We start from the raw sequence: 24,890 nt of genomic DNA on the forward strand, positions 1-24,890 counted from the left end.
TGGAAAACAGAAGAGTTAGTTCACACCCCACGCACCTATCTTGAGATGATTTCGGGGCTTTAGTGTCCCCGCGGCCCGGTCCTCGACCAGGCCTTCACCCCCAGGAAGCAGCCCGTGACAACTGACTAACACCCAGGTACCTATTTTACTGCTAGGTAATAGGGGCATAGGGTGAAAGAAACTCTGCTCATTGTTTCTCGCCGGCGCCTGGGATCGAACCCAGGACCACAGGATCACAAGTCCAGCGTGCTGTCCGCTCGGCCGACCGGCTCCCTCCCTTTAAGCCAAGCACTCGACACACCTCATATTATCATATTGTGCATATTATCTTACTCAGCCTGGCAAATAGGTCTGATGAATAAGCAATATAGTGCAATAATTCTTCTTAGTTTATCACTGGGAAAAAAAGCACATGAGTTTTCCAAAGACTCGACTGTAGTGTCGGAAAGTTCGTAAAAGTATTATTAAACAATTTGCCTTTTGACAGCCACAAGGAGCTGTTATCAGCAATAAATATTGCAGATATTAGGAGCGGCTTCTTATTTTTTTCTCAAATAAGCAACAAAACCACGATAGCGGCCAGTCATAAGAACATAAGAATGAAGATAACTGTAGAAAGCCTATTGGCCCATACGAGGCAGCTCCTATTTAAATCAACCCAATCTTATTCATATATATATGTCTAACCTACGCTTGAAACAATCAAGGGATTTGTTTCTTGAAACATATCTCGGCCTCTTGATCATTCCCCTTGAAACAATCCAGGGAACACCTTCACTTTCTTAGGGTGTTCATCACTGCCCTTGTTCAGTCAGCTGCACAAGCAAGTGACCTAGGTCATAAAAGTATTTGTGTGTACGTCTGATACCAGACTACTTGTGTAAAGGAGGAAATGTATATGTTTATCTCTCAGAATGTTCGGTAATATGTTTATTGTTTATGATGTGTGTCTATGTATGTATTAACACGATGTACTGAACGGTGTGAGAATAGCTTGAGCTACCTCATCCCTTTGTGTGTATTTTACATCAATAAACTTATTTCAATTTCAAGCAAGTGTGTCAGTAAGCGGATTCCCGTTTTCTCTCAACATCAGCGTCAACCTCAACTTTAGTATCCGTGACTAGTTGCCTTGCAAATTACAACTCGTTGGTTCAACTTCCGTCGTTTATAAAGCGCACATCGACGAGTAGCAGGGATTCATTGCATAGCAAAGTTGACTCATCTAGTTGCAATGCAAATTCTGTTGTCCGTGCAGCAGAATTGTGAGTACTGGTTCAAGTGCTGCCCCTCATAAGGTCCAATCTTAACTCACAACCTCCCTTCCCCGCCGCCTTATACACACTGACCTTGCCTCACTCCCACCAACCAGGGGTATCCAAAACCAAGCCCCCTCTCTTGCACCCCTTGAACCAATCCTAAGATCAGAAGGATTAGCCACATTAGTCTACAGCCAATCCCCGAGAACTAGGATCTTGGTACCTGTAGTTAGTCATGGGGGCATAGGTCTACAGGCACTCCCAGAACTGAACGTGATCTTTCATTCCTCAATATTGGTCCTCTGTTATCGACGGGGAGGGGCTTTCCCCCTGAACCTTGAACGGCCAAACATTCTCCCAGACACCACCCGTCTGTCACATGGAACAATGAGCCGTTAGTCTCTGAACTGCCTCACTCACTCTCCTGGTTATTTATACGTGTCTCAAGAACCAGACCTCTTCTGGCATTCATGTTTCACACAGCGGAGACTCTCTGGTCTGTGTGTGTGCGTCTTGTGGACCTTTGTCAAACGCCACATTTAATGGTTCTTAAAACACCGCCTGGACCCAAGGCCACAGTTTGACCCCAGCTGGACCCTACTGAGGACCCCAGGACCCTACTGAGGACCCCAGGACCCTACTGAGGACCCCAGGACCCTATTGAGGACGCCAGGACCCTACTGAGGACCCCAGGACCCTACTGAGGACCCCAGGACCCTACTGAGGACCCCAGGACCCTACTGAGGACCCCAGGACCCTATTGAGGACCCCAGGACCCTACTGAGGACCCCAGGACCCTACTGAGGACCCCAGGACCCTATTGAGGACGCCATGACCCTGGGTAGCCGTTACATGGGTGTCTGGTTGTCTGGTCGCCTTCCGTCTGGGCGTCTGGTCATCCGCATCTGGTCGTCTAGGCAATATCAGATAAGGAGCCGACTAAGATAATCTTGGACGTAAAGACCAATCACTTACCAACTGATAAAACTGTTCATTGATCTGGTATTTCCCTTTTGACAGTACTTGAACTTATAAGTGGTAGCGAGGCACGTGATTTTGATGAGAGCCGACCTGTCATATGGATTTGAACACAGCCGACCTGCCATATGTGTCCGAACACAGCCGACCTGCCATATGTGTCCGAACACAGCCGACCTGCCATATGGGTCAGAACACAGCCGACCTGTCATATGGATTTGAACACAGCCGACCTGCCATATGTGTCCGAACACAGCCGACCTGCCATATGTGTCCGAACACAGCCGACCTGCCATATGGGTCAGAACACAGCCGACCTGCCATATGGGTCAGAACACAGCCGACCTGTCATATGGGTCAGAACACAGCCGACCTGCCATATGGGTCCGAACACAGCCGACCTGTCATATGGATTTGAACACAGCCGACCTGCCATATGGGTCAGAACACAGCCGACCTGTCATATGGGTCCGATCACAGCCGACCTGTCATATGGGTCCGATCACAGCCGACCTGTCATATGTGTCAGAACACAGCCAACCTGCCATATGGGTCCGATCACAGCCGACCTGTCATATGGGTCAGAACACAGCCAACCTGTCATATGGGTCAGATCACAGCCGACCTGTCATATGGGTCCGAACACAGCCGACCTGCCATATGGGTCCGATCACAGCCGACCTGTCATATGGGTCCAAACACAGCCGACCTGTCATATGGGTCAGATCACAGCCGACCTGTCATATGGGTCAGATCACAGCCGACCTGTCATATGGGTCAAAACACAGCCGACCTGTCATATGGGTCAGATCACAGCCGACCTGTCATATGGGTCAGATCACAGCCAACCTGTCATATGTTTCCGAACACAGATTGGTCCTTTAACACCTGGAGCTTCTAATAGTGTATATCAAAATGTTTACAAAGTGATCTGACATTTTGGTTGAAAACCGCTAGGCTTTGTGTTATTTCGGAGTTTGTTATTTGCACGGTTTAATGCTCTGTATTAACGGCAGTAGTGATGATCAATGTGCTGGTTCACAGAGAGCTATACCACATTAACGTGATGTGACAATGAGAAAAACATCATTGCCTGGGAATACCCAGCACATAGGTTCGAATCCTCATCCAGGCTCCTACGGATTTTCTCAATGTGGTGGCTATTGTAGATTTGTGATAGCATATATAGCTTAGGGGTCAATACGGTGCATACGTTTGTATACAGTGACAATGTCGACAGCCCACGTCACACTCAACAAAAAACCATGTTTATTTGTATTTATTTTTACTATTTTTATTTTTGTATATATACAAGAGTTCTTACATTCTTGTACAGCCATTAGCACGCATAGCGTGTCAGACAGGTCCTTAATCCTATGTTCCCTGGATTACAACCCCGCCATATCGTTTAACAACCTTGTATCCATTTTACTGTTGGGTAAACAGAGGCTACAGTTAAGGATTGGCGCCCAGTAAATCCTTCCCGGCCAGGATACGAACCTAGGCCCAAAGTGCTCGCGAAACGCCAGGCGAGTGTCTTACCACTACGCCACGGGGACTGCTACACACGTCACACTCAACAAGAGCTCACGTCACATTATACTCATAAGGTTCATTTCTTGTATTATAAATCGTTGGTTTAAAATATAAAAAGTATATGCTGAACTCGTTTTCTTTGAAGCGGTCTAAAGATTTTGGCTTTCTATAAATAAAATTCTAGGGTATACTCAAATAGTTTTCGAATTTCATGTTTCACATTTTTGAGAATATTAAAACAGTATTAATCAGTAGTAATGAAACCTAGCCTTATCCTATAGGGAGTAGATAACAGCACGAACTCCTTAGTCGTTTTGTTGTTGTTGTTATTAAAGATTCGCTACCTGGAACAAGAAGTTCCAAGTAGCACGGGCTATGGTGAGCCCGTAGTAGATGTTAGTGGTTTTGAAGTCATTAACTTAATGGGATCTCCTTCCTGAGGACAGGTCGTTGGGTGATACTTAATGGTGACTGGCATATCCCGCCAAACACACGCCGAAACTAAGACGTTGGTACAACGTTCGAACAAGTTTTAACACTTCCTAACCAGTTATAACAACCAATATATCAAGTTGTAACAACGTTCTAATACGTCATAAACACGGTAAGCCAAGATGTAACAACTTTATTACAAGTTGTAACAGGCGGAAAATAGAGACAGTTTCGGTTTGTGTTTCCAGGGATGGGACTATTACATTATGGAATCTGCAGTTCTAGCAACAGCACAGTAGTTTTTTTTTACATTAACAACAGAAAGAAAATATAAATGTGTAATTTAGTAAAGCAACGTATTGAGTTAATAAATAAATAAATAAATAAATGTTTATTTAGGTAAGATACATACATACATACATACATACATACATACATACATACATACATACATACATACATACATACATACATACATACATATATACATACATACATTTATTGTGCAATATTACTCAAAGGTGAAAAGCGTTTATGTAACAAAAAATTATTACTTAGATGAAGCAACAATATGTTTGAGTGGAAATTGTATATGACTCTATTGTATTTTCGAACCCGTGTCTATAAATAATTGGTGTTGATTGTGTGTGATTATTTTGTGGCCGTTGTGGTCACTATCAAACCGAAGGACAAACAAACAAGCATTTCTCGACTGATTGTACACAGCACGAACCATAAATATATTATTTCGGAGCTTAGCAGAACAGTTGGGTTCGTCCTCGACTCACAATCTGGAATCCGGGGTTCGAGACAGAAATGATTGGGTAGGTTTTCTATTTAATAAAGCCACTGTTCACCTATCAGTAAACAGGTATACATGAATTGGACAACTGGTGTGGGGCTCCACCCTGGGGAGGGAGGTCAGTACTCACCCACCTAATTGTGCTTGCGGGTGTTGAGCTTTGGCTCTTTGGTCCCGCCTCTCAACTGTCAATCAACTGATGTACAGATTCCTGAGCCTGCCGGGCTCTGTCATATCTACATTTGAAACTGTGTATGGAGTCAGCCTCCACCACATCACTGCCTAATGCATTCCTAGTAGTTCCATCCTGGGAGGGAGGGTGGAGGCCAGTAGTTCCACCCTGAGGGGGTGGACGTCGATATACACCTAACATATATACTACTCGAGTGCTGAAGTGACTCTGCCAAACCTCGAGTTGAGTGTAGACCAAACCACACACTAGAAGATGAAAAGACGAAGACGTTTCGGCCCTTCCTGGACCTACAAGTATCACGTCAAGTAGAATGTTTCAGAAATAGTTGTCTTTCATTCCCCAATCTGGTACAATGTTTTTTCCCCTTCATGAATTCTACAACATCTGACCTGAGGTTCTAATGGCCTTCCCCATGTTAAAAAAAAATAATTAAGGATCATCCAAATGTCAAAGGATATGTGGATGACATCCTTTTGTTAGACGAATCATCGTAATAGAAAAGTACTGTGAATGAATTTAGCTAAATATTTTAAAAGAAGATATTGACCCTACTAACACCAGTAAAGTATATAGAGTTTTAAAGGCAGGATAGTCATACGTTTTGAGAAATAATCACATGAAAACAAAAGAATGGAGATTCATATAACGTGGTAAATGAACCCGCAGAACCCTGAAACAAATCCAGTAATTAATACCTAATAATTTGTCCCATGAATTATTTATCCAGGTCTTGCCTGATTCTGAACTTAAACGATTTGTGTCCATTGTTTCGTGTGTATAGCCCTTCATCCACTTGTATACTTCAGCGTAAACTCAAAAATCTATGTAGAACACAGAGGACATGACTACACAGTGTGTATTAGAACCAGGTTTATAGAGTAGGGTCAGAAGGAGAAAGGGGTAAAAAAGAGAGAAGAGTGGTGTCAGAATAGATTGTGGTCAGGAGAGAGAGAGAGAGAAAGAGAGAGAGAGAGAGAGAGAGAGAGAGAGAGAGAGAGAGAGAGAGAGAGAGAGAGAGAGAGAGAGAGAGAGAGAGAGAGAGAGAGAGAGAGAGAGAGAGAGAAAATCAAAAGAGGAAACTGAGATCAGACGACATGAGAGAATAGGGTTAGAGAAGAGAGATAGGGTCAGAAGAGAAGATTGATGAGGTCAGAATGATGAGGAGACCACTGAAGGACATGAGAGGAAGTTGTGCCAGTATGGAACTATGTGAGGATGATACAAACTTCAAGAAAACTTGTTTTTTCCATCATACAAAAAATAGGCCAATTAAAGTCTTCAAATTCAATTGCTTTTATTTCATAAAGCACTGTGCAATAATGCCTAATAAACCCGTGATGATAAGAAGTAGAGACTTAAAAACTCTTTAAATCCGAAAATGCTGCATCCTGATTTAGAAATAAATAAATAAAAATTAGAGTTTTAGGAGTAGTTGAAGCGTGAGGCAGTCCTGTGTAAGAGGTTCTCATTTATCATCAGTGTTTAGTGACACACAGCAACAAACAGTGTACTGATGCCGATGAAGGACGTTGTAGAGAGCTTTGTAATCTCTCCTCTGCCTTTGGTGTGTGTGCAGAAGAATACAGCAGGCTGGTGGCTCCCTCTAGCTGCTTCCCTCGAATGGTTCGCAGGCTTCCACCTGCCCGCCCTTGATTGTCCAGTCCTTGAAGGAGCCGCCATAAACCCTGTACACAGACAAAGTCAACAGAGATATAAAGGAATATTTTCAGAATAAAAAACATGCAAGAATTGCAAGAAGCTAAAAAGAGTTGGCATGGTTTGTTCCGGGGGTTTTTGGTTACTTCGGGGAAACTCAAAGGTTGCGCTTAGTGGCCCTTACTAGCTTAGTGCCCCATGCTAACCCAATTCCTCTTTGTGCTCCGTACTAACTTAGTGCCCCATGCTAACATTTCGACCCATCCCCTGCGGACATGGGTCGAAACGTTACACACATAATGGGTTCAGGAACTGGATACCAATGTTATTTAAGTTAAACAATTTACATATGCAGCAAAGTAGTTACATAAAGTTTTCATTTACCTATTATGTAACCCAAGTTTGCCTTCAGTAGCTAAATTTGGAATATTCAACAAAGGTTTTAGTGGTATATCACATTAAATTATTTAGACATTTCTTGAACATAGGGTAGCTGTGATCAAATGTTTCATTAATCCTATCACTTAGAATATGTGTGAAAATGCACATAAATTGCAGCAAAACGTTGTCTGCCATAAATGATTTCTGAAGGCGGCCAATGTCACTTGTAGAAATAACAAACATCAGAGAATATTATTCTGGTCGATATCTGTTCACTCTCACAAGTAAGTTGAGTCATGCAATCGAACTGACCACCGATGGTCGACGTTTCAATCCACGAGCCTTCAGGTAATCCTCCCTGGCAGACATGGCCCATAGCGAATACACCCAGTCATGATTGATTCTTGGGAAGCCTATGAAAATATGCAGGCGATAAGTCACAATAACGTGGTTAAAGTATGTTGACCAGACCACACACTAGAAGGTGAAGGGACGACGACATTTCGGTCCGTCCTGGACCATTCTCAAGTCGATTGTCGACTCGGACAATCGACTTAAGAATGGTTCAGACGGACCGAAACGTCGTCGTCCCTTCAACTTCTAGTGTGTGGTCTGGTCAACCTATGAAAATATCCCCTAAAGCCCTATTGTTTGGAAAGAAAGACATTCGGATGCCAGCTTCTGCCTGAGAAGATCACCTCTCTTATCCCTAGGCTAAACATATTCGACTGGACCTTGCGTTCCGTCACCAAGTTATACCCTGTGCTATTGCAACAGTACCGCCACAGAGTATAGAAGTAGTCACCTGTCCATTCAGAAAACTACATACACTCTGTCACCCATGTGGGAGAACCAGAATTATTATGTTGGTTATTTCATCATGCACTGCTCCTCCAGGAGCTATGTATAGATTGTGACGTTGGCGCCAATGTATGCCATCCCACGTATGATTTCGTTTCAGAGATGATCAGCCATGAGAACCTACATTATTTGTTTCGTGAACATTGATTATTTCCTGATTACTAGTGTTGTGAGGGGTCCCAAATGTTTTCCATTAGTTTATTTATTTATTTAATTATATACAAGAAGGTACATTGGGGCTTAAGAGAATACATAGTAGTGATGATGATTTTGCATTCTTGTAAAGCCACTAGCATGCATAGCGTTTCGGCCAAACTGTAGTTACTGTAGTGCCCCCTAGAAACCGCATTTGATAAGTGTCCATTAAACCATGTTAAGTTGTTTGCCATAGAATGGCCCTCAGGAAAATTCAGGTAATTTTGTATATCCAAGTATATAGAATTGTTCATCTTTTTCATATCTTTAACTGATCTGAGTTATTTGCAAAGAAGTCCAACAAAATATTGAATATTTTAAGAATCCAGCATATTTATTAACCAGGGCTGAGAGAAATGCGCATTTCACGAGTTAAACAAGAAGTAGATTGCCAAATGGAGGTAATTTTTTGGCATCCTATTTGAATTCTATTTCACACATCGGCCTAGTATATAGGTAAGATGTAACCATGATCAAGAACCTTACACTTAAATATAAACCAATCTAATTTTCTTTTAATGTGACGTCCAGAACGCCAAATATGTATTGTAAGGGAACCACATTAACATTCCCACTCTCAAAACAATATAAGAAAATCACAAATCAAATATTACCAAATTACAGACAGTTGCTGTATCTGCTACACAAACGTCGCAAATAGTTTACATAAGTGTTCGGCAGAACTAACCTTGTCTGGAACCCCTTGGCGGTGAGAGCATCCCCGGCCCGCCTGGCGCGTCCGCCCATCTGGCAGTGAGGCACGATGGTCTGGTCGGTGGTAGGCTTAGGGAACCCGTACTTCTCCTGGAAGCTGTCGTCGTCCATGTCTAGGGCGTCATCCAGCTCCGAGACTGTAAGGCAATCACATTTACAATTTTGTGTTACATCTTCCTTTAAGGGAAAGAGATACATATTAGAAATGAAATGTGAGGCAAAAGGTAGTGGGGGGGAATATATTCCCAGTATGTGTTGTTACGATCACCGTCTCAATAACAGTCCTTTCCGGCCTCAAGAGTCATTTTTACCCACTTAGAAAGATCGCAGACGGCCCAAGCTGTAATTTAAGTTAAAAAGGAACGAGTCTTATACACAATCTTGCGTGATATTTGGCTGTAAGGCGATGAATTGTGGCAGATTGTGAAATAATATGGCACCCGGGCGGGCGGTGACACATCTGGGGACTTGGTGGAGTGTAGCGACACATGCCTCAAGCTCATATAACTCAGGTGCTCAGCCAATCAGCAACGAGCTTTCTGTGACATCATCAGTGGGCACCGAGCCCTCCCCAGGGAAGGAGCTCAGCTCATTGTTCCGCCAGACTTCAGACAGGTTGTGACCTTGGCCGCTCTCTCGTGGATCGGCAGATTTGGATCTTAAACTGCAACCCGTCCTCTTAAAAAGAACGTCACTTTTGGCTCGTATGCGCGCTATGGCCAAATTTGGACGTAATTTGAAATGAAATCGACTCACAAAAGTGACGTTCTGTTCCGTTTTCTATTTGAGTCTTCCGGCGTACGCGCAGAGGTTATAAGAGGACACTTTAAATTCACGTTTTTCATAACGTTTTGAAACTTTATGAGAATTTCCTGCCCACCTAACCTATCAGAGGACCCTAAACTTACTGTTGTTGAAAAAAAAATCCCAAATTTATTTTCATTTTTTTTTTCATTTTCAAATTACGTCCAAATTCGGCCATACGGGTAAACGGCCAAAAGCGACGTTCTTTTTAAGAGGACAGGTTGCTTAAGTAGGGAGTTGATCCTGGGAGAAAGGCAACAGGACTCTGACCATATTGAGGTGCCAAGGGGACCTTTTTGGATGAGGTGGTACAAGTATCGTCGACGAAGGAACCAGCTGAGAGTAGAAGAGTCTCGATAGCATGCCAGATTCAGTGGAGGGAGCTGCAAGTACCTTCATTTGGATCTTGACTGTCGAAGCCTAGTGACAGTCCTGACCAGGGAGCGCCAGAAAGGGGAACGACTCGGTGTGTGAGAATCCATAAGAAGTAGCCGGTGAAGAGGCTATTGAAGATACGACGAAGGTCATAATAAGCAAGTGATTCTTTTGATTTTTGCCTGTGAAGAGGCAAGTAGAATGTTGATTAACTCCTGGAGAGGGAGTGTTTTATTTATCTGTGCCAACGAAGAGGCTGCGAACAATCGTGCATCGATGTTAAACAATTCTATAGTAACCAGTGAAGTGAGCAAGTGTGGCAGAAATTAATATCTCTGGTTACCCCTATAAAGATTGAATATAGTGAAGACTGCGACAGCGCCCTGTATAGAAACTGACAAAGCCAGTGAAGTCGACCGTCGTAATATCTCCTTCCATGGCTGTGAATCAGTGCACTGGGCACTGACATGAGTCTGCCTGGACAAGATACATCCCACGGAGTGACGAGAGTCAAGGGAAACCCAGTGTCGACACCAGCGTTGGACACCACACTAAACGTGTCCCCTGGTGTGTCGAGAGGATCGGCGCCAGCTCTGTGTTACCTAAGGAAGGAAGAGGGACGAGGATACGTGTGAACCAAGTAGCAGCCAAGGATGTGGTGATGGAACTTCAGTGAACTGGCGACACATGGGAGCTACAAACCACTAGAGATACCATAATTTCCTAGCTAAGTAATCTGCCCTGCCCTTTTCCCCTTGGTGAATAGGCGTTCCCAAGGGAACCTGTAGAAACTGATTATTATTATTATTATTATTATTATTATTATTATATATATATATATATATATATATATATATATATATATATATATATATATATATATATATATATATATATATATATATTGGTATTAATGAAGGTCGAGCGGCCATTGATTGCAGACTTGAATGTGGCTAAGGCAAATAATTATTTATTTATGTAGTTCTTTTGTTTGTAAATATTATTTTAGTTCAAACGCTGTGTTTATATGTACCTTCATTACGATTATGCCACGTCTTTTATATGTGAAAACCTGACAGTAGAGTACTGTCTACTTGAAGTTCAGGAATAAAGATTTAATGAAATCGGGGAACGTAGCCTCATGTTCAAGAGGACTACAGGGGAGTATTGAAGTCATTTCTTTTTCCGCGCAAAGCGCAGGTGAGATCCCCTGATGATAGCAGGAATAGCTGGATAACCAGATGTCCGAGGTAGACTCCTGCCGCCCTCTGGAGACAGAAGGTAGCCTAGTGAGTTCCCAGAGATGCTGCAAGGTCCCTGTGTTTTGGGGCTGGTGTACACAGGGGTTAAGCGCCGACTTCATCAAGAGGGAAAGTGAGTACAGAGCCGACAGTAAAGAAACTGTAAAGAGAGTAGTGACTGTCACCGGTGGAACTTGACGAAGCTCTGCCTTTTGTCTTCCCCCGTGACAATGTGTTGAGGGTAAAGGGACCAACATACTAAGAATTAAGGCAGTGTGGGGCCCAGTGATTGTAATAAGGAGACGGGAGACATACTAAGAAAGCAATGTGAGCTCAGTGCGTGTGTGTGTAGAGGGAGAAGGAAGATACATACTAGGAATGCAGTGTGAGCCAGGGATTCGACCAGTCTTCTTCACCTCGTCCCTGTTCCTCACGTCCAACACTACATAGTTATCAAGGTCGGACGACAGCTCTTCGTAGTCAATATCTGAAAATGAAAACTAATTAATTTTCAGATGCCAACTGAACACAACAATTTACAACAGTAACAACAAATATATATCTATATAAATAAAAATGTAAATGTTTGTTTTATTCAAAATCATTGATCTCTGAAAGTGAAAGTTATTCACCGATTGCTTTGAAATTTTGACATAACATTTCATTCGCATACGGGCGTGTTTTGATATACCTACTATATATATATATATATATATATATATATATATATATATATATATATATATATATATATATATATATATAACTGAAAACTCACACCCCAGAAGTGACTCGAACCCATACTCCCAGAAGCAACGCAACTGGTATGTACAAGACGCCTTAATCCACTTGACCATCACAACCGGACATAATGAGGTGATAGCCGAGGCTATTTGAACCACCCCACCGCCGGCACTCGGATAGTAACCTTGGGCATAGCATTTTACCAAATCACCTCATTCTTTGGGGCACACGTGAGGAACACAAAATCTTTGACAGGTAATTTGTGTTCCTCACGTGTGCCCCAAAGAATGAGGTGATTTGGTAAAATGCTATGCCCAAGATTACTATCCGAGTGCCAGCGGTGGGGTGGTTCAAATAGCCTCGGCTATCACCTCATTATGTCCGGTCGTGATGGTCAAGTGGATTAAGGCGTCTTGTACATACCAGTTGCGTTGCTTCTGGGAGTATGGGTTCGAGTCACTTCTGGGGTGTGAGTTTTCAGTTGCATATTGTCCTGGGGACCATTCAGGCTTGTTCGCATATATATATATATATATATATATATATATATATATATATATATATATATATATATATATATATATATATATATATATATATATATATATATATATATATATATATATATATATATATGTCGTACCTAATAGCCAGAACGCACTTCTCAGCCTACTATTCAAGGCCCGATTTGCCTAATAAGCCAAGTTTTCATGAATTAATGTTTTTTCGTCTACCTAACCTACCTAACCTAACCTAACCTAGCTTTTTTTGGCTACCTAACCTAACCTTACCTATAAATATAGGTTAGGTTAGGTTAGGTAGGGTTGGTTAGGTTCGGTCATATATCTACGTTAATTTTAACTCCAATAAAAAAAATTGACCTCATACATAGAGAAAAGGGTTGCTTTATCATTTCATAAGAAAAAAATTATAGTAAATATATTAATTCATGAAAACTTGGCTTATTAGGCAAATCGGGCCTTGAATAGTAGGCTGAGAAGTGAGTTCTGGCTACTAGGTACGACATATATATATATATATATATATATATATATATATATATATATATATATATATATATATATATATATATATATATATATATATATATATATATATATATATGTCACGTCTGTGACAGGTAAAAACATACTTTTTTTAAACTGTGTTTTTCATGTGAGGGAAATCTCCAAAACCTCTTTACAGATTGCTTTGAAATTTTGACACAAAGTTGCATTCGAATATGTGTTATTATATACCTACTATATACATGTCACACCTTTGACAGGTAAAAGAACATGGTTTTTTTTTAAAGAAAAACAGAACCATCTGTTGAACGTAAAAGCAACACACGCTATACTAAATATGTTATGATTCCATTTCAATGTTTCCGATTGCATTGATAAATTGAATTTTCATAGATTTCGATATATTTTCATTTTGATTTCATTATTTTCTGTGACATTGCATTGTAATTGGCCTGTGTTGTTTACCATACCGTTCATTTCGTGAATCTAGTTTATTTTTTATTTTATCGTTGCTTTTCATTTTCTTTTTTTAACTGTTCTTATTTTTCAATGACAGATCATTTGGGAACGCATTGGACGAGGGAGAACGAGAAGATGGGGGACGGGGGAGGGTGGGGAGGATGAGGGAATGGGGGAGATATGAATATATATTTATATATTTATATATATATATATATATATATATATATATATATATATATATATATATATATATATATATATATATATATATATATATATATAACTTTAGAACACTTTCCCACCAGGAGACTCGAACCCTAGCCAGCACAGAAGCCTTCCAGCAACTGGCATAACAGGTGTGCCTTAAGCAGAGACACTGTGTCTTCCCATATTAACAGGGACTTGATGAAATTAACGTCTAAATGACCCCTCACTTGTTCTGGTGCTCTTGGGAGGTGTTGATCTTTGGAGTATTTAAATACTCCGAAATTACCATCTCTTTTAAGGGTCTGAGCGGTGGTGGAGAGGGTTAAGGCGTACCTGTTATGCCAGTTGCTGGAAGGCTTCTGTGCTGGCTAGGGTTCGAGTCTCCTGGTGGGAAAGTGTTCTAAAGTTGTATACTTAACTCTCGTGTTTAGGAGAGTTGTGCCATATATATATATATATATATATATATATATATATATATATATATATATATATATATATATATATATATATTGGTAGCAGTGTTTCTTGTAAATGTTGTTGAATATGACCGAAAGATTAATGATTCTAACACACTGTCGGGGGTAATTGAAAAGTTAACTCTCCAAAGTTCATTTTCTCCTTTTTTTATTTATGGTCTGACACTTAAAAGCGTTTCGTAAGGACTTCCTCACATTTTCAAAGACAGGTTTACACATATCAAATGAACAAAGGATGTGGTACACATCATTTCATGCATATATTCGTTTTGGATGAGGTGATATGACAAATGTTTTTGGGTGAGGTGACATGAATACCCATTGATTCGTATCACTTCACCCAAAAACATTTGTGTCGGGAAATACAACTCGGGGGTTGTAGTCCTACGGCCCGGGTTCGATTCTTGATCGAGAAAGAAACAAATGGGCAAGAGTTTCTTTCACCTGATGCATCTGTTCACCTATCAGTAATAACGTGCCTGGGAGTTAAAGACAGCTGCTGCATCCTGGAAATGAGAGTACGTACGAGAGAAATATATGCAGTATAGATATGATAGAGGTAAAAATTAAGTCGGGAGTCAGTACACTAGACAACAGACGGTTAGAAAGACGGGCCCCAAGAGCTAACAACTCGATCCTGCAGACACCAATAGTAAATACAGATATAATTAACTTAACATGAGTGTATAGTACTTAGTATAAACTTAGTACGTTAAGTTTATCAAAACCCACTTTGTCCAGCTTATATGGCTACGACCGGTGCAAACCTGCCTAGACCAGCACTTCAAGAACAAGGACTCGGTACAGGCACTCTTAGCACCCGCAGTCACGCCACACACACACTTGCCGCTAGTGGAGTCACGCTAGCACCCACCTGTGGTGTGGTATGTGGTGGCGGGGGGGAGGGGGGAGCGTCGAATGTGTAGTGGGGCGGGGGGACGGGGGGAGCGTCGAATGTGTAGTGGGGCGGGGGGACGGGGGGGAAGGACTAGTGGACAACACGGTGTTGTCTTCAACACCGTTCAGAAGACCACAGGGGTCTGCAGGGGTCCCGGCAACACAAGACCCCAGCCCCACCAGCAGCGTCTGCAACACCTCATCTTCTACCTTGCCGGGTTAGTTGAGTTCGGGTGTAAACCGGTGCTGCCAAATGTCATAGTGATCACTATATTGATCCTCTCCCCCCCCCCTCTCGTTATATCCTCCCCTCCCCCCCCCCCCCCCACTCCTTCTCCCTCCCGCCATCACTTGTACCTTCCCTTAACCTTTCCCACAGAGAAGGACAGGCACCATCGATCCTTCAGCAAAGGTTTGATGTAATTATATCAATTTTACTCATTCAATCGTTCCTCCACATTTGGATTTTCCATCTATACATTTTCAAAGTTTCGAGAATCCAGATACACGTCGCTTCACTGAACGACTCCCAGAGTCGAAAAATTTCAGTGGGGGATATTAAGCACCTGATTAGGACTCATAATAATACATCATTTCTGACGCTATTAAAAAATTTAAATAGATCTCAAAATCTCTCATCCAATTTATCAAGAGTTTGGCTCGAGGTCGAAAAGTTGACTTCGACTAAGAGTCGAAGTCGAAGTCTTTGTAATCTTTGTTTACGTATTCAGACAGATGGTTGTCCAGGGTTCCTGTAATAGAGTCCTGGTCAGGGACCGGGCCGCGGAGACGTTGAGCCTCGAAATCAACGCAAGGTAGAGTCTGGCCTTCAGGCAGTGATACATTGTAGTGTGAACTCTGGTGGAGCAGTGCACTGTAGCAGAGCAGTGCACTGTAGCAGAGCAATGTTGCTCTGCAGCAATGCTATGTTGCGTAGAATTCTTCCTCGGCGACCAGATAAGTCCGGCTGAGAATACTTTGGGTTATCGCCGCGAAATGTCAATCTGGCCACGATTTTGATCCGCGAAATGTCACTGTGATCACGATATTGATCCGCGAAATGTCAAAGCGCCGGTGATATTATAACCCGTTCCTAACGCCACGATGACAGCTCCATTTTCTCCATGGAATCTCTCCATTCAAAATGTTATGTTAAGCCAAGATATTAAAACGAAAGCACACACAGGCAGGTCACAGACAGAAGATCAGAGGTTGAGCGCCAGTAGCCATCGGGCCGGACGTGCCTAAGGCTGCTCCTCCAACCCGTCCTTTTTACAAATTACGACTGAATTTAGCCGTCTCCTCACCAGTGATTGGCTAGTCTCACAGTGAGTGAGGGAGCACACTTCCATGGGTACTGTGGCCCGTTGACAGGGTGCTAGATGTGTTGCTTCGGTTAGCCTTCGCTAATGGCACCAGCCAGCGATCCACAAAGTGAAGGTTCGGTTCCGAGGGGACCGCGCTCTCGCCAGGAGTGAACTTGTGAGCATCACCAACACCACCATCACAGCACCCAACGACGTTCGTCAAGAGGGAGTTGTACTCTTTTTACTCCCAGGATGAAAACTTGAACAACCGTTCTCTACTACAAACTCGGCAGCCCTTCAAGACGCAAGCTTCCTCCTCGCCCTACCACGTCGCTACATTTCAGACAGCAAAGTGAGCTGGATTACGGATCGACAAACGGATGAAATTATCGCCAGCATCAACGACGAAAACCTCATCCATGACGGGAGTCTCAGCATGGACCATTCCTAACATCGATAACCAAGGTCCAACTCTGAAGGTGACCTTCACCACAGCTGCCGCGGCCACCTTCGCCGCCACCAATGGCTTCAAATGCTTTGACAAAACGACCCCATCAAACCTCGCGAAGGAACGCTACTTTAAGCTAAAACAGTGCTTCACATGCTACGAATATTCTCATTACAGCGGGAAGTGCCCACAACGCCAGACCAAGTGTAGCATCTGTACAGAGGACCATCACTACACTGCAGAACATCAACGCTGCCTACTCTGTGACAGTGAACGACAAACGGAACTGGTCAATCCGTTTGTCGATCAGTTTCACACCTATGTCCACCACGACAGGAGGAATAAGAAAATGGCTACGACCAGACAAGTCTCCTCCTCTTCCAAACATACGATATCAAGTTTGACATAACATTGAGAAATTGCTTAAAAGACAAACTGCCCGGGCCCAGTAAAGTTGTTAGTGAATGAGTAATTGATTGATTGATTGATGAAGATTAAGCCACCCAAAAGGTAGCACGGGCATGAATAGCCCGTAAGTGGTGGCCCTTTTGAGCCATTACCAGTATCAAGAGCTGATACTGGAGATCTGTGGAGGTGCGACTGCACCCTGCGTGACGGGAGATGTCTCCCGTGTGAATGAGTAAGGACCTATTGGGTGTATACAGGCCAGCTTTAAATGCAGTGTATGGTTTTACGGGTTATTCATGCCCGTGCCACCTCTTGGGTGGCTTAATCTTCATCAATCAATCAATCAGTGTGTGGCCAGTCCTCGGGAGGAGTCGGGACTCAGCGGCAAGACCACCCTGAGGCCGCAAGGTTCACAATACATAAACTGTTTACACATGGCAGTAAACCGTATCCTTCACAAATTTGTCAATGACACTGAACTAACGCGTGATTCTAGCGCGAATCTCTATATTTCTTATGTTCTTCTTCACTTGAAAAGGAAGTTGAAAATTTAACTCTCCAAAGTTCATTGTAGGGTTTTATTACAGCCTGACGCTAAGCGATGCGCTTCATAGATCCTGTCAACATTTTCAAGGACAGAATAAAAGTCGATACAATTATTGATTGATTGATAAAAATTAAGCCACCCAAGAGGTGGCACGGGTATGAATAGCCCGTAAGATACAATTATCTGGAACAGCCTAATATATAACTGAGAATAAGGGGAATAGGGTGTTGCATGGGTCACTAGGCCCTATGCAACACCCCCCCCCCCCCCCCTTCCCATATTCTTATGGTGGCTGAGGTAGTGCGGTGGGTGTTGTCTTGGTCTTGACGATGATAGAAGGAAGGAAGGTATTAGCAGGGGAAAAACGCAAAGCTATTGCGATTATTTCAAGTTACAGCCCCGCTCCTGTGCCAGGTAAGTCCACTACGGGCTCACCATAACCCGTGCTACTTGCAACTTTTGTTCCGAGTAGCTGAATCTAAAACAACAACATACGATTATTTAGCACCAGGAAGGGATCAGGATAAGGATTTGGAATGGGACAAGGGGGATAGAAATGGTTCCCAACCTCTTGGACGGTCGGGGATTGAACGGCGATCCTGCATGAAACGAGACCCCTCGCTCTACCGTCCAGCCCAAGTGGTTGAGCTGTGTAAGTGTATTAGCAGGCTGTTGCTGGTCGAGTTTGTTTGATATGTAATGCTTCGGTAATGTGTAATCTTATATTGTTGTTGTTTGTCGATTATTTCAGTTATTTGTCAGGATACCTTTGGTGATGAGCGACTTGTGTGATGAGATCACATGTTGCTTAATGATTGATTGATTGATAAAGATTAAGCCACCCAAGAGGTGGCACGGGCATGACTAGCCCGTAATGTTACTTAATGAAGCATGCTGTTTGTGCATTCTAAGGGACCTTCACATGCCCAAATGGTGAGTCAGCCCAACGATCTCAATATATAGGCAAGACAACATCGTTTTGAAGGGGCAAAAACAAAAAAGGCTCCATCAAAGAACATATAATTTCTGCACGCCAGTAGGTCATCACCAGAGGAATCCTACCTAACAAATCTGAAATAATCGACATATACAACGACAACGGAGGATTAAACATCGGCGAAGCGCTTCATGGCAAACAATCTCGACTTGAGAATGGTCCAGGACGGACCGAAACGTCGTCGTCCCTTCACCTTCTAGTGTGTGGTTCTGGTCCAGGCAGCTCACACTGAATATCCAGCACTGAATATATATATATTGGTAGAGTCTTTCCTGTAGATATATGCTATTACTATTATACACAGAAAAACAGGAGCACGTTTTCTCTAATACACGTATCATTAAACACAAAAGCATTGTGACTATTATTAAATTTCTTTTGGATATCGTCCATTCTAGGCAAATAACTTCTACCATCTGGAGGGTGAAGAAACACTAGTTCACTTAATGTTTCCATTTTTATTGCTCGACGTTTCGTCAGCATTGTGATATCTTCAAGAGTATACTATAAAACTGATACAACTATACTAAGCTTATAGCTGTCAGTATAGCTGTGTCAGTTTTACAGTGTCTCCTGAAGATGTCACATTGCCGACGAAACGTCGAATAATAAAAATGGAAAGATTAAGTGAACATTTTCTTAATCTTAATTAAATGATCTTTCTCTTAAGCAGCTCGCGACAGTTACAGTACGTCACTTTCGCGAACCGCTTCCATGTTCTAGTACGACCAATTTTGGCCTTAAGTAACGCATACGAGCGAAAAGCGACGTTCGTTGTAGGAAGACAGGATTCACTTTCATGGGGGGTGGGTGGGTGGCGTTCGTATGTAGGCTATATGGTCGAATATGCTGTTCGAATGTAGGCAATATGGCTGGAAATAGGCTATATGTTCAAACATACTGTTTGGATGAGGCTATATAGTCGAATATACTGTTCGAATGTAGACAATATGGCTGGATATAGGCTATATGGTCAAACGTACTGTTCGGATGAGGCTATATGGTCGAATATACTGTTCGGATGAGGCTATATGCTCAAATATTCTATACGGATGTAAGCTATGTGGTCAGCTATACCGTTCAGTTGTAAGTTTTATGGTCAAATCTACATAACGGGCTGATTTATTATTTATTTTATATCCGGAAATATAAGCCAGACTGCAGCTGTATTTGGATTAAGCTTATCTGTGTCGGGTGATGAGGTAATCAGCTGGCATCCACCGTACTGGCTGGTGTTGGGTTAACAACACGCTGAGTTAGTAGTTTACTTATATCAACAAAATCCCTTTCCCTCCAAACAGTTATGGTAAATGATTATAGTAATCTTGGAAAGCATATCAAAATCTATTCTGTAGAAATCTGTTATGTGGGCAATGTAACTCTATGAATAGACTCTATGGAGTCTAGATTTTTAATGATAATTTATAATAATTATTATTTTGTTATTTTTTTGTATTGTTAAAAACAAAAAAACCGCTGCCCACTGGATGGGGGGCGGTGTGCAGGACAAACATATACATTTTGACACTAGCTCTCCACATATGTCAGTTGCTTAATTTAGAACCTGTACTTGAGGTCGATCTCGAACCCATTGTTGATGTGATGACTTATATTGAATTTTGTAACTAGCTCATCAAGATTGTAACTTGCTTAGCTAAATGAATTGTGGGGTTCAGTCCCTGAGCCCATTATGTGCCTCTGTAACCCTTTCCACTACCGCCCACAAGATGGGTATGGGGTGCATAATAAATGAACTAAACTACTGTTAAAAAACACTGTGCTTCATTTGATTAGTGATATTTGTCTCCAAACTCCAAGTTTTTTTTACAAATAATTAGATAGCAATGTGTATTGCTATCTATAGCCTGTGTATAGTTTTGCTGACAAAGTCTGTAATTTGTCTTGTGGTCAACGAGGAAATTGCAAAAGTTAGTTTAATTTATTCACGTGTTAATTCAGCAGGGTATATTAAAAAAAATAACAAAGGAAGAATTGAAATATACTACGAAACTGTCCTCGCACCTGAGTCAGGATACAAATCTTGCCGACAACAGACCGGAAGCTTGCAACACTGCAGATGTTGCCAGCTAACACCACTGAGCTTTTACAACGTTGAATTAACGTTGAATCAACATTAGCAATGTTGAATTCCCGTTACTCTTGGATATTGTGCCTAGTTGGCACAGGTCATTGCTCCCAGGTGCTTAAGGTTAATTAACAGTGACTACGGGAAGGTGAGGTCTAGCCTCACCTACTAGCCTTACTGACCCCACTATTGCATTATAATTTACCGCTATCCTACCTAGCCTTCGATATCTTCGTCAACTCATTGCCTTCAACGTTATGACTAAAAAAAAACTGTAGTACCTTAGGTTTAATTAAGTTAAAGATCTGTTAGCTCGCATAAACTTTTGAATTGACCTATGACCTGAACAACACCGGTACTAACCTGACATTGTTGTTGAAGAATAAAGTCGAGTGGTGGACGGAGATTGAAGAGAGTGCTAGCTTGTCGGGTGAGGCTGGAGGAGTGGCGGCCGGCGGCGCTGGAGCTGTTAACATCCACCGGCCGCTCGCCCAGTTACCAGCCAACCTTTTCTCTACATTCCTCGCTTGTAACAACTAAGCCTAGAAGATAACCTCCTCTCACTGTCTAGAGCTTTTAAATCAAAGCCTGATGGATATAACATATAAAAGCCGTGGGGTATTAGAAGGGGTTTGAAGGTAACTTAAAGGTGTCTTTGGTAACCTTAGATATGGCCGGCCGCACTACGCACCGGCTCTGCTAGCCATCAATAACGCATGGAAGAGACGGTTTCAAATATCACGTTCATTCCGGTATACTGCAGATCGAGCCAGCACAAGCCTCGGTTCCATTTCAGTTGGAATCGTCTGAAAAGCGGGAACTTGAGAGCGGGTTATTCTTCAAATATTGTCACGCAACTGAACCGGCCGAAGGGCAAGTAGATTATCATATTGGTTCTCGCTCACATAGGATCTGCTGGACTCCGTCAGGGGGTTTCAGACTCTCCTTCCTGGGAATACCGTCTCCCGTCAGCCCTTTCCACAATTTAAAAAGCGTCAGATATGAAGTGATTTTGCCTAACCTGAAGCGTTGGAACCTGCCAACCCATGTATCCTATCCTAGGCTCATTAATCCGATAACGTCAAAATTAAGTGCGAGAACCGGTTAGGCTCGATATCACAGGCAAAGTTATCAAAGCTACATGTAACAAACATTAAGTAAAACTAGACCTGTGATCTATATTGGAATCCTATTCTCTAGTATTAAAACCACGCGATAAGACATATTAGACTGCCCTTTAAGTGCATTTAAAGGGCAGAAAGTATTTAGTAAATATTTATGTAGAAATACCTGTGAACTGTATGTATAAACAACATCAGGTATCAACTCACATTCTATATGTATGTATAACAAATTAGCTTGGGAATTTGCCTATTAGATAAACAATAGATACAGTTTTTGCCTAAACATATGGCTGCGGTTAACAATACAGGCTGAATATTTATATATATTCGATCAAATCTAATCAGTGAGATGAACATTATACGCAAGGCATGGGAACGTCACAGTGTATTACCAGAATTAAAGAGAAGCCATCTGTAATAGCCTCGACAGGGTCATGAAGCCTAGTAGGCTTCATGATGGTCCTCCCTCATCAACCCAGATACATGCATAGGTCGTTATTGTTTCAATTGTATTTTAATTGAAGTATTGTTTTGTAATTTACGGCTTTGGCTGGTAAGTGATTCTATGAGTTTACTGCCATAAGTGTGAAATGCATCTCCTTTGTCTGTCCTACATAACAGCTTCATAATTGAAGTTGTTGCCCTTTTGCAAGTTATATTGGACCTTATAGTCTGGATTAACGTCTATAACAATGTGAAAGAAATGGAAATTTAAAAGAATTTAATATCAAACTATTTTGTATATTTATATTATTCTATCTTAACCAGTTTTGTAAAGCATAATTGGAAGCAGACTAGAACATGGCATAGGTAGCCTAGTAAACGAAATTCATCTAGAGTGACTATAAATGATAGACAATTTCCGGCACCCCCAAAGATGTCTGAAACAGGAAAAGAATTAGGAGATATACCTATTACATCCAGCAGAACATCGACAAGTTACTGTACTCAACATATAAGAGTGTACATGTAATTCGGTCCAAAATAGTAGATAGTGATCAACTGTGTCTGCCACTGAACGTCAACTTTGGAAATTCTTAGACTAAGTAAAAGTCTGCCAAGACTGGAAATATGCTAAGAGTCCCTCTGTCTTCATGAAAGGAAGAAGGGTATAAGAAAACAATAGACCAATGAACTTTGCCTCTCATATTTGCAAGTTCATTGAGAGAATTGTAAGGAAACACATTTGTCCACCATTCACAGTGCACAACTTTGTAAAAGCATCATTTCATGGTTTAGTCAAAAACATATCCTACCTTACAAACCTGCTGTCGGAAAACCCGACACCATTTAATAATATTACATACAATGGGCAGATATTGCTGCTGCCGTTGCATACACAAGTTACCCATAGAAAATGTAGCTTGTGGTTCCCACACCTGCTCGTATTTCTTGAAGCAGTTACCATCTGTACATCTAAAGGATTTCCAATTGATGTAGTGCACAACCCCATCCCTTCGAGCAAGCAAGGTTAATAACATTGAATTAACGTTGATTAAACTTAACTCGAGCATGTTGGCCGCTTGATTACGTTCTCAAATGCTTTAAATTAATCATGACACGAAAGACTGGCCGAGAAATTGCAAACCCGTGGAATCAACAGTAAAATCATTCAAAGTATTACAAAAATATATATAAAGCGCAGAAAGCTAAGGTTCGTCCTCAGCGTAAGGGAATTAAACTGAAAAAACAAATATTGCAGGGCACGTTCCGTGAGGTTCCAGTTTAAGGTCAGCCCTTTTTTGTAATGTTATAATTTAGTTTGCTTATTTATTACGTACCCCATACCCCTCCGGTAATGTAAAATGTTAAGCAGGCACATCATGGGCTTAGGAACTGAACCCCAAAATTCATTTAGCTAGTATTGATAAGCTAGTTACAACATTTAATGTATGTAATGGGTTCGAGACCAACTACAAGTACAATCTGTAAGCTAATCAACTTTCATTTACGACGAGTTAGTTTCATAATTTAATTTGCTTATCATGCACCCCATCTACCACCTATAGTGGGCAACAGTGGAAAGGGTCTAATCACCTGCATTTACTACCTACAGTTAGCAAACTGGAGATATTTGATTAAAATTTCTAGTAGTAGATCAGTTGAACTATGGATCAACATCACCACAAAAGACAACATCAAATTCACACTAACACAAACATCTATGAGAAAGTGGGATATAAAAACGATATTAAGGCCTTGCAAAAGAATCTACACGAAATCCACAAATGGTCAGGTGGTTGGCAAATGCTCTTCAGCATTGAGGACTACAAGACTTAACACGTAAGGCAAATAACAACACAGGAAGTTGAAATATAAGGAATCTTGGTTTAATATTAAACCAGTCACATTGAGAGATGTCCTAGCTGCAAGTAGGAGTAGCGGTAAACAAAAAAAATCAACCTAACCTTTGGAATAATGAAATGAATTTTTGGCTTCAAGACAAAAATAGATGACATTTAGCTGCGCAAATCTCTTTTACTGCTTCACCTGGACTGTTGTATCCATGGATGGCGGTCTTCCCTACACAAAGTCATAACCGCATGGGGAAAAGGTTCAGGGGAGAGCAACAAAAAATCATCTCAAAACTAAGCCAATTTTCATGCTGCGAAAAGTTGAGGGTCTCAGAACTAACAAATCTGCTAATCAGACACGACAGGGCTGATCTCATGCTGATCAATAAAATTATGAAATTAGAAAACATTAAGGCAAATAATTTTTTAACAGGT

At 41.7% G+C, this 24,890-nt stretch overlaps 1 protein-coding gene across 1 annotated transcript; it reads right to left on the minus strand.

Annotated features, from left to right (window-relative positions):
* Positions 1-6,481: 6,481 nt before the first annotated feature.
* On the minus strand, positions 6,482-21,539 carry LOC123760261 (rhodanese domain-containing protein CG4456). Its single transcript, XM_045745774.2, has 4 exons — positions 21,401-21,539; positions 11,801-11,914; positions 8,982-9,144; positions 6,482-6,885 (listed from the first exon to the last, which is right to left on the minus strand). Exons 1-4 carry the CDS (start codon positions 21,405-21,407, stop codon positions 6,804-6,806), a joined length of 366 nt encoding a protein of 121 aa, XP_045601730.2. The 5' UTR covers positions 21,408-21,539; the 3' UTR covers positions 6,482-6,803.
* Between the last annotated feature and the right edge of the window lie 3,351 nt (positions 21,540-24,890).

Source organism: Procambarus clarkii, chromosome 22 (genome assembly GCF_040958095.1).
Source record: "Procambarus clarkii isolate CNS0578487 chromosome 22, FALCON_Pclarkii_2.0, whole genome shotgun sequence".
NCBI lineage: Eukaryota > Metazoa > Arthropoda > Malacostraca > Decapoda > Cambaridae > Procambarus > Procambarus clarkii.

What these genes read in the sequence shown, in the direction of transcription:
- LOC123760261 (XM_045745774.2), bottom strand. An exon ending in TGGCTCACACTGCATTCCTA is followed by an intron (nt 9,145 to 11,800) that starts GTATGTATCTTC and finishes ATTGCCTTACAG; the next exon opens with TCTCGGAGCTGGATGACGCC. An exon ending in GCCAAGGGGTTCCAGACAAG is followed by an intron (nt 6,886 to 8,981) that starts GTTAGTTCTGCC and finishes GTCTGTGTACAG; the next exon opens with GGTTTATGGCGGCTCCTTCA.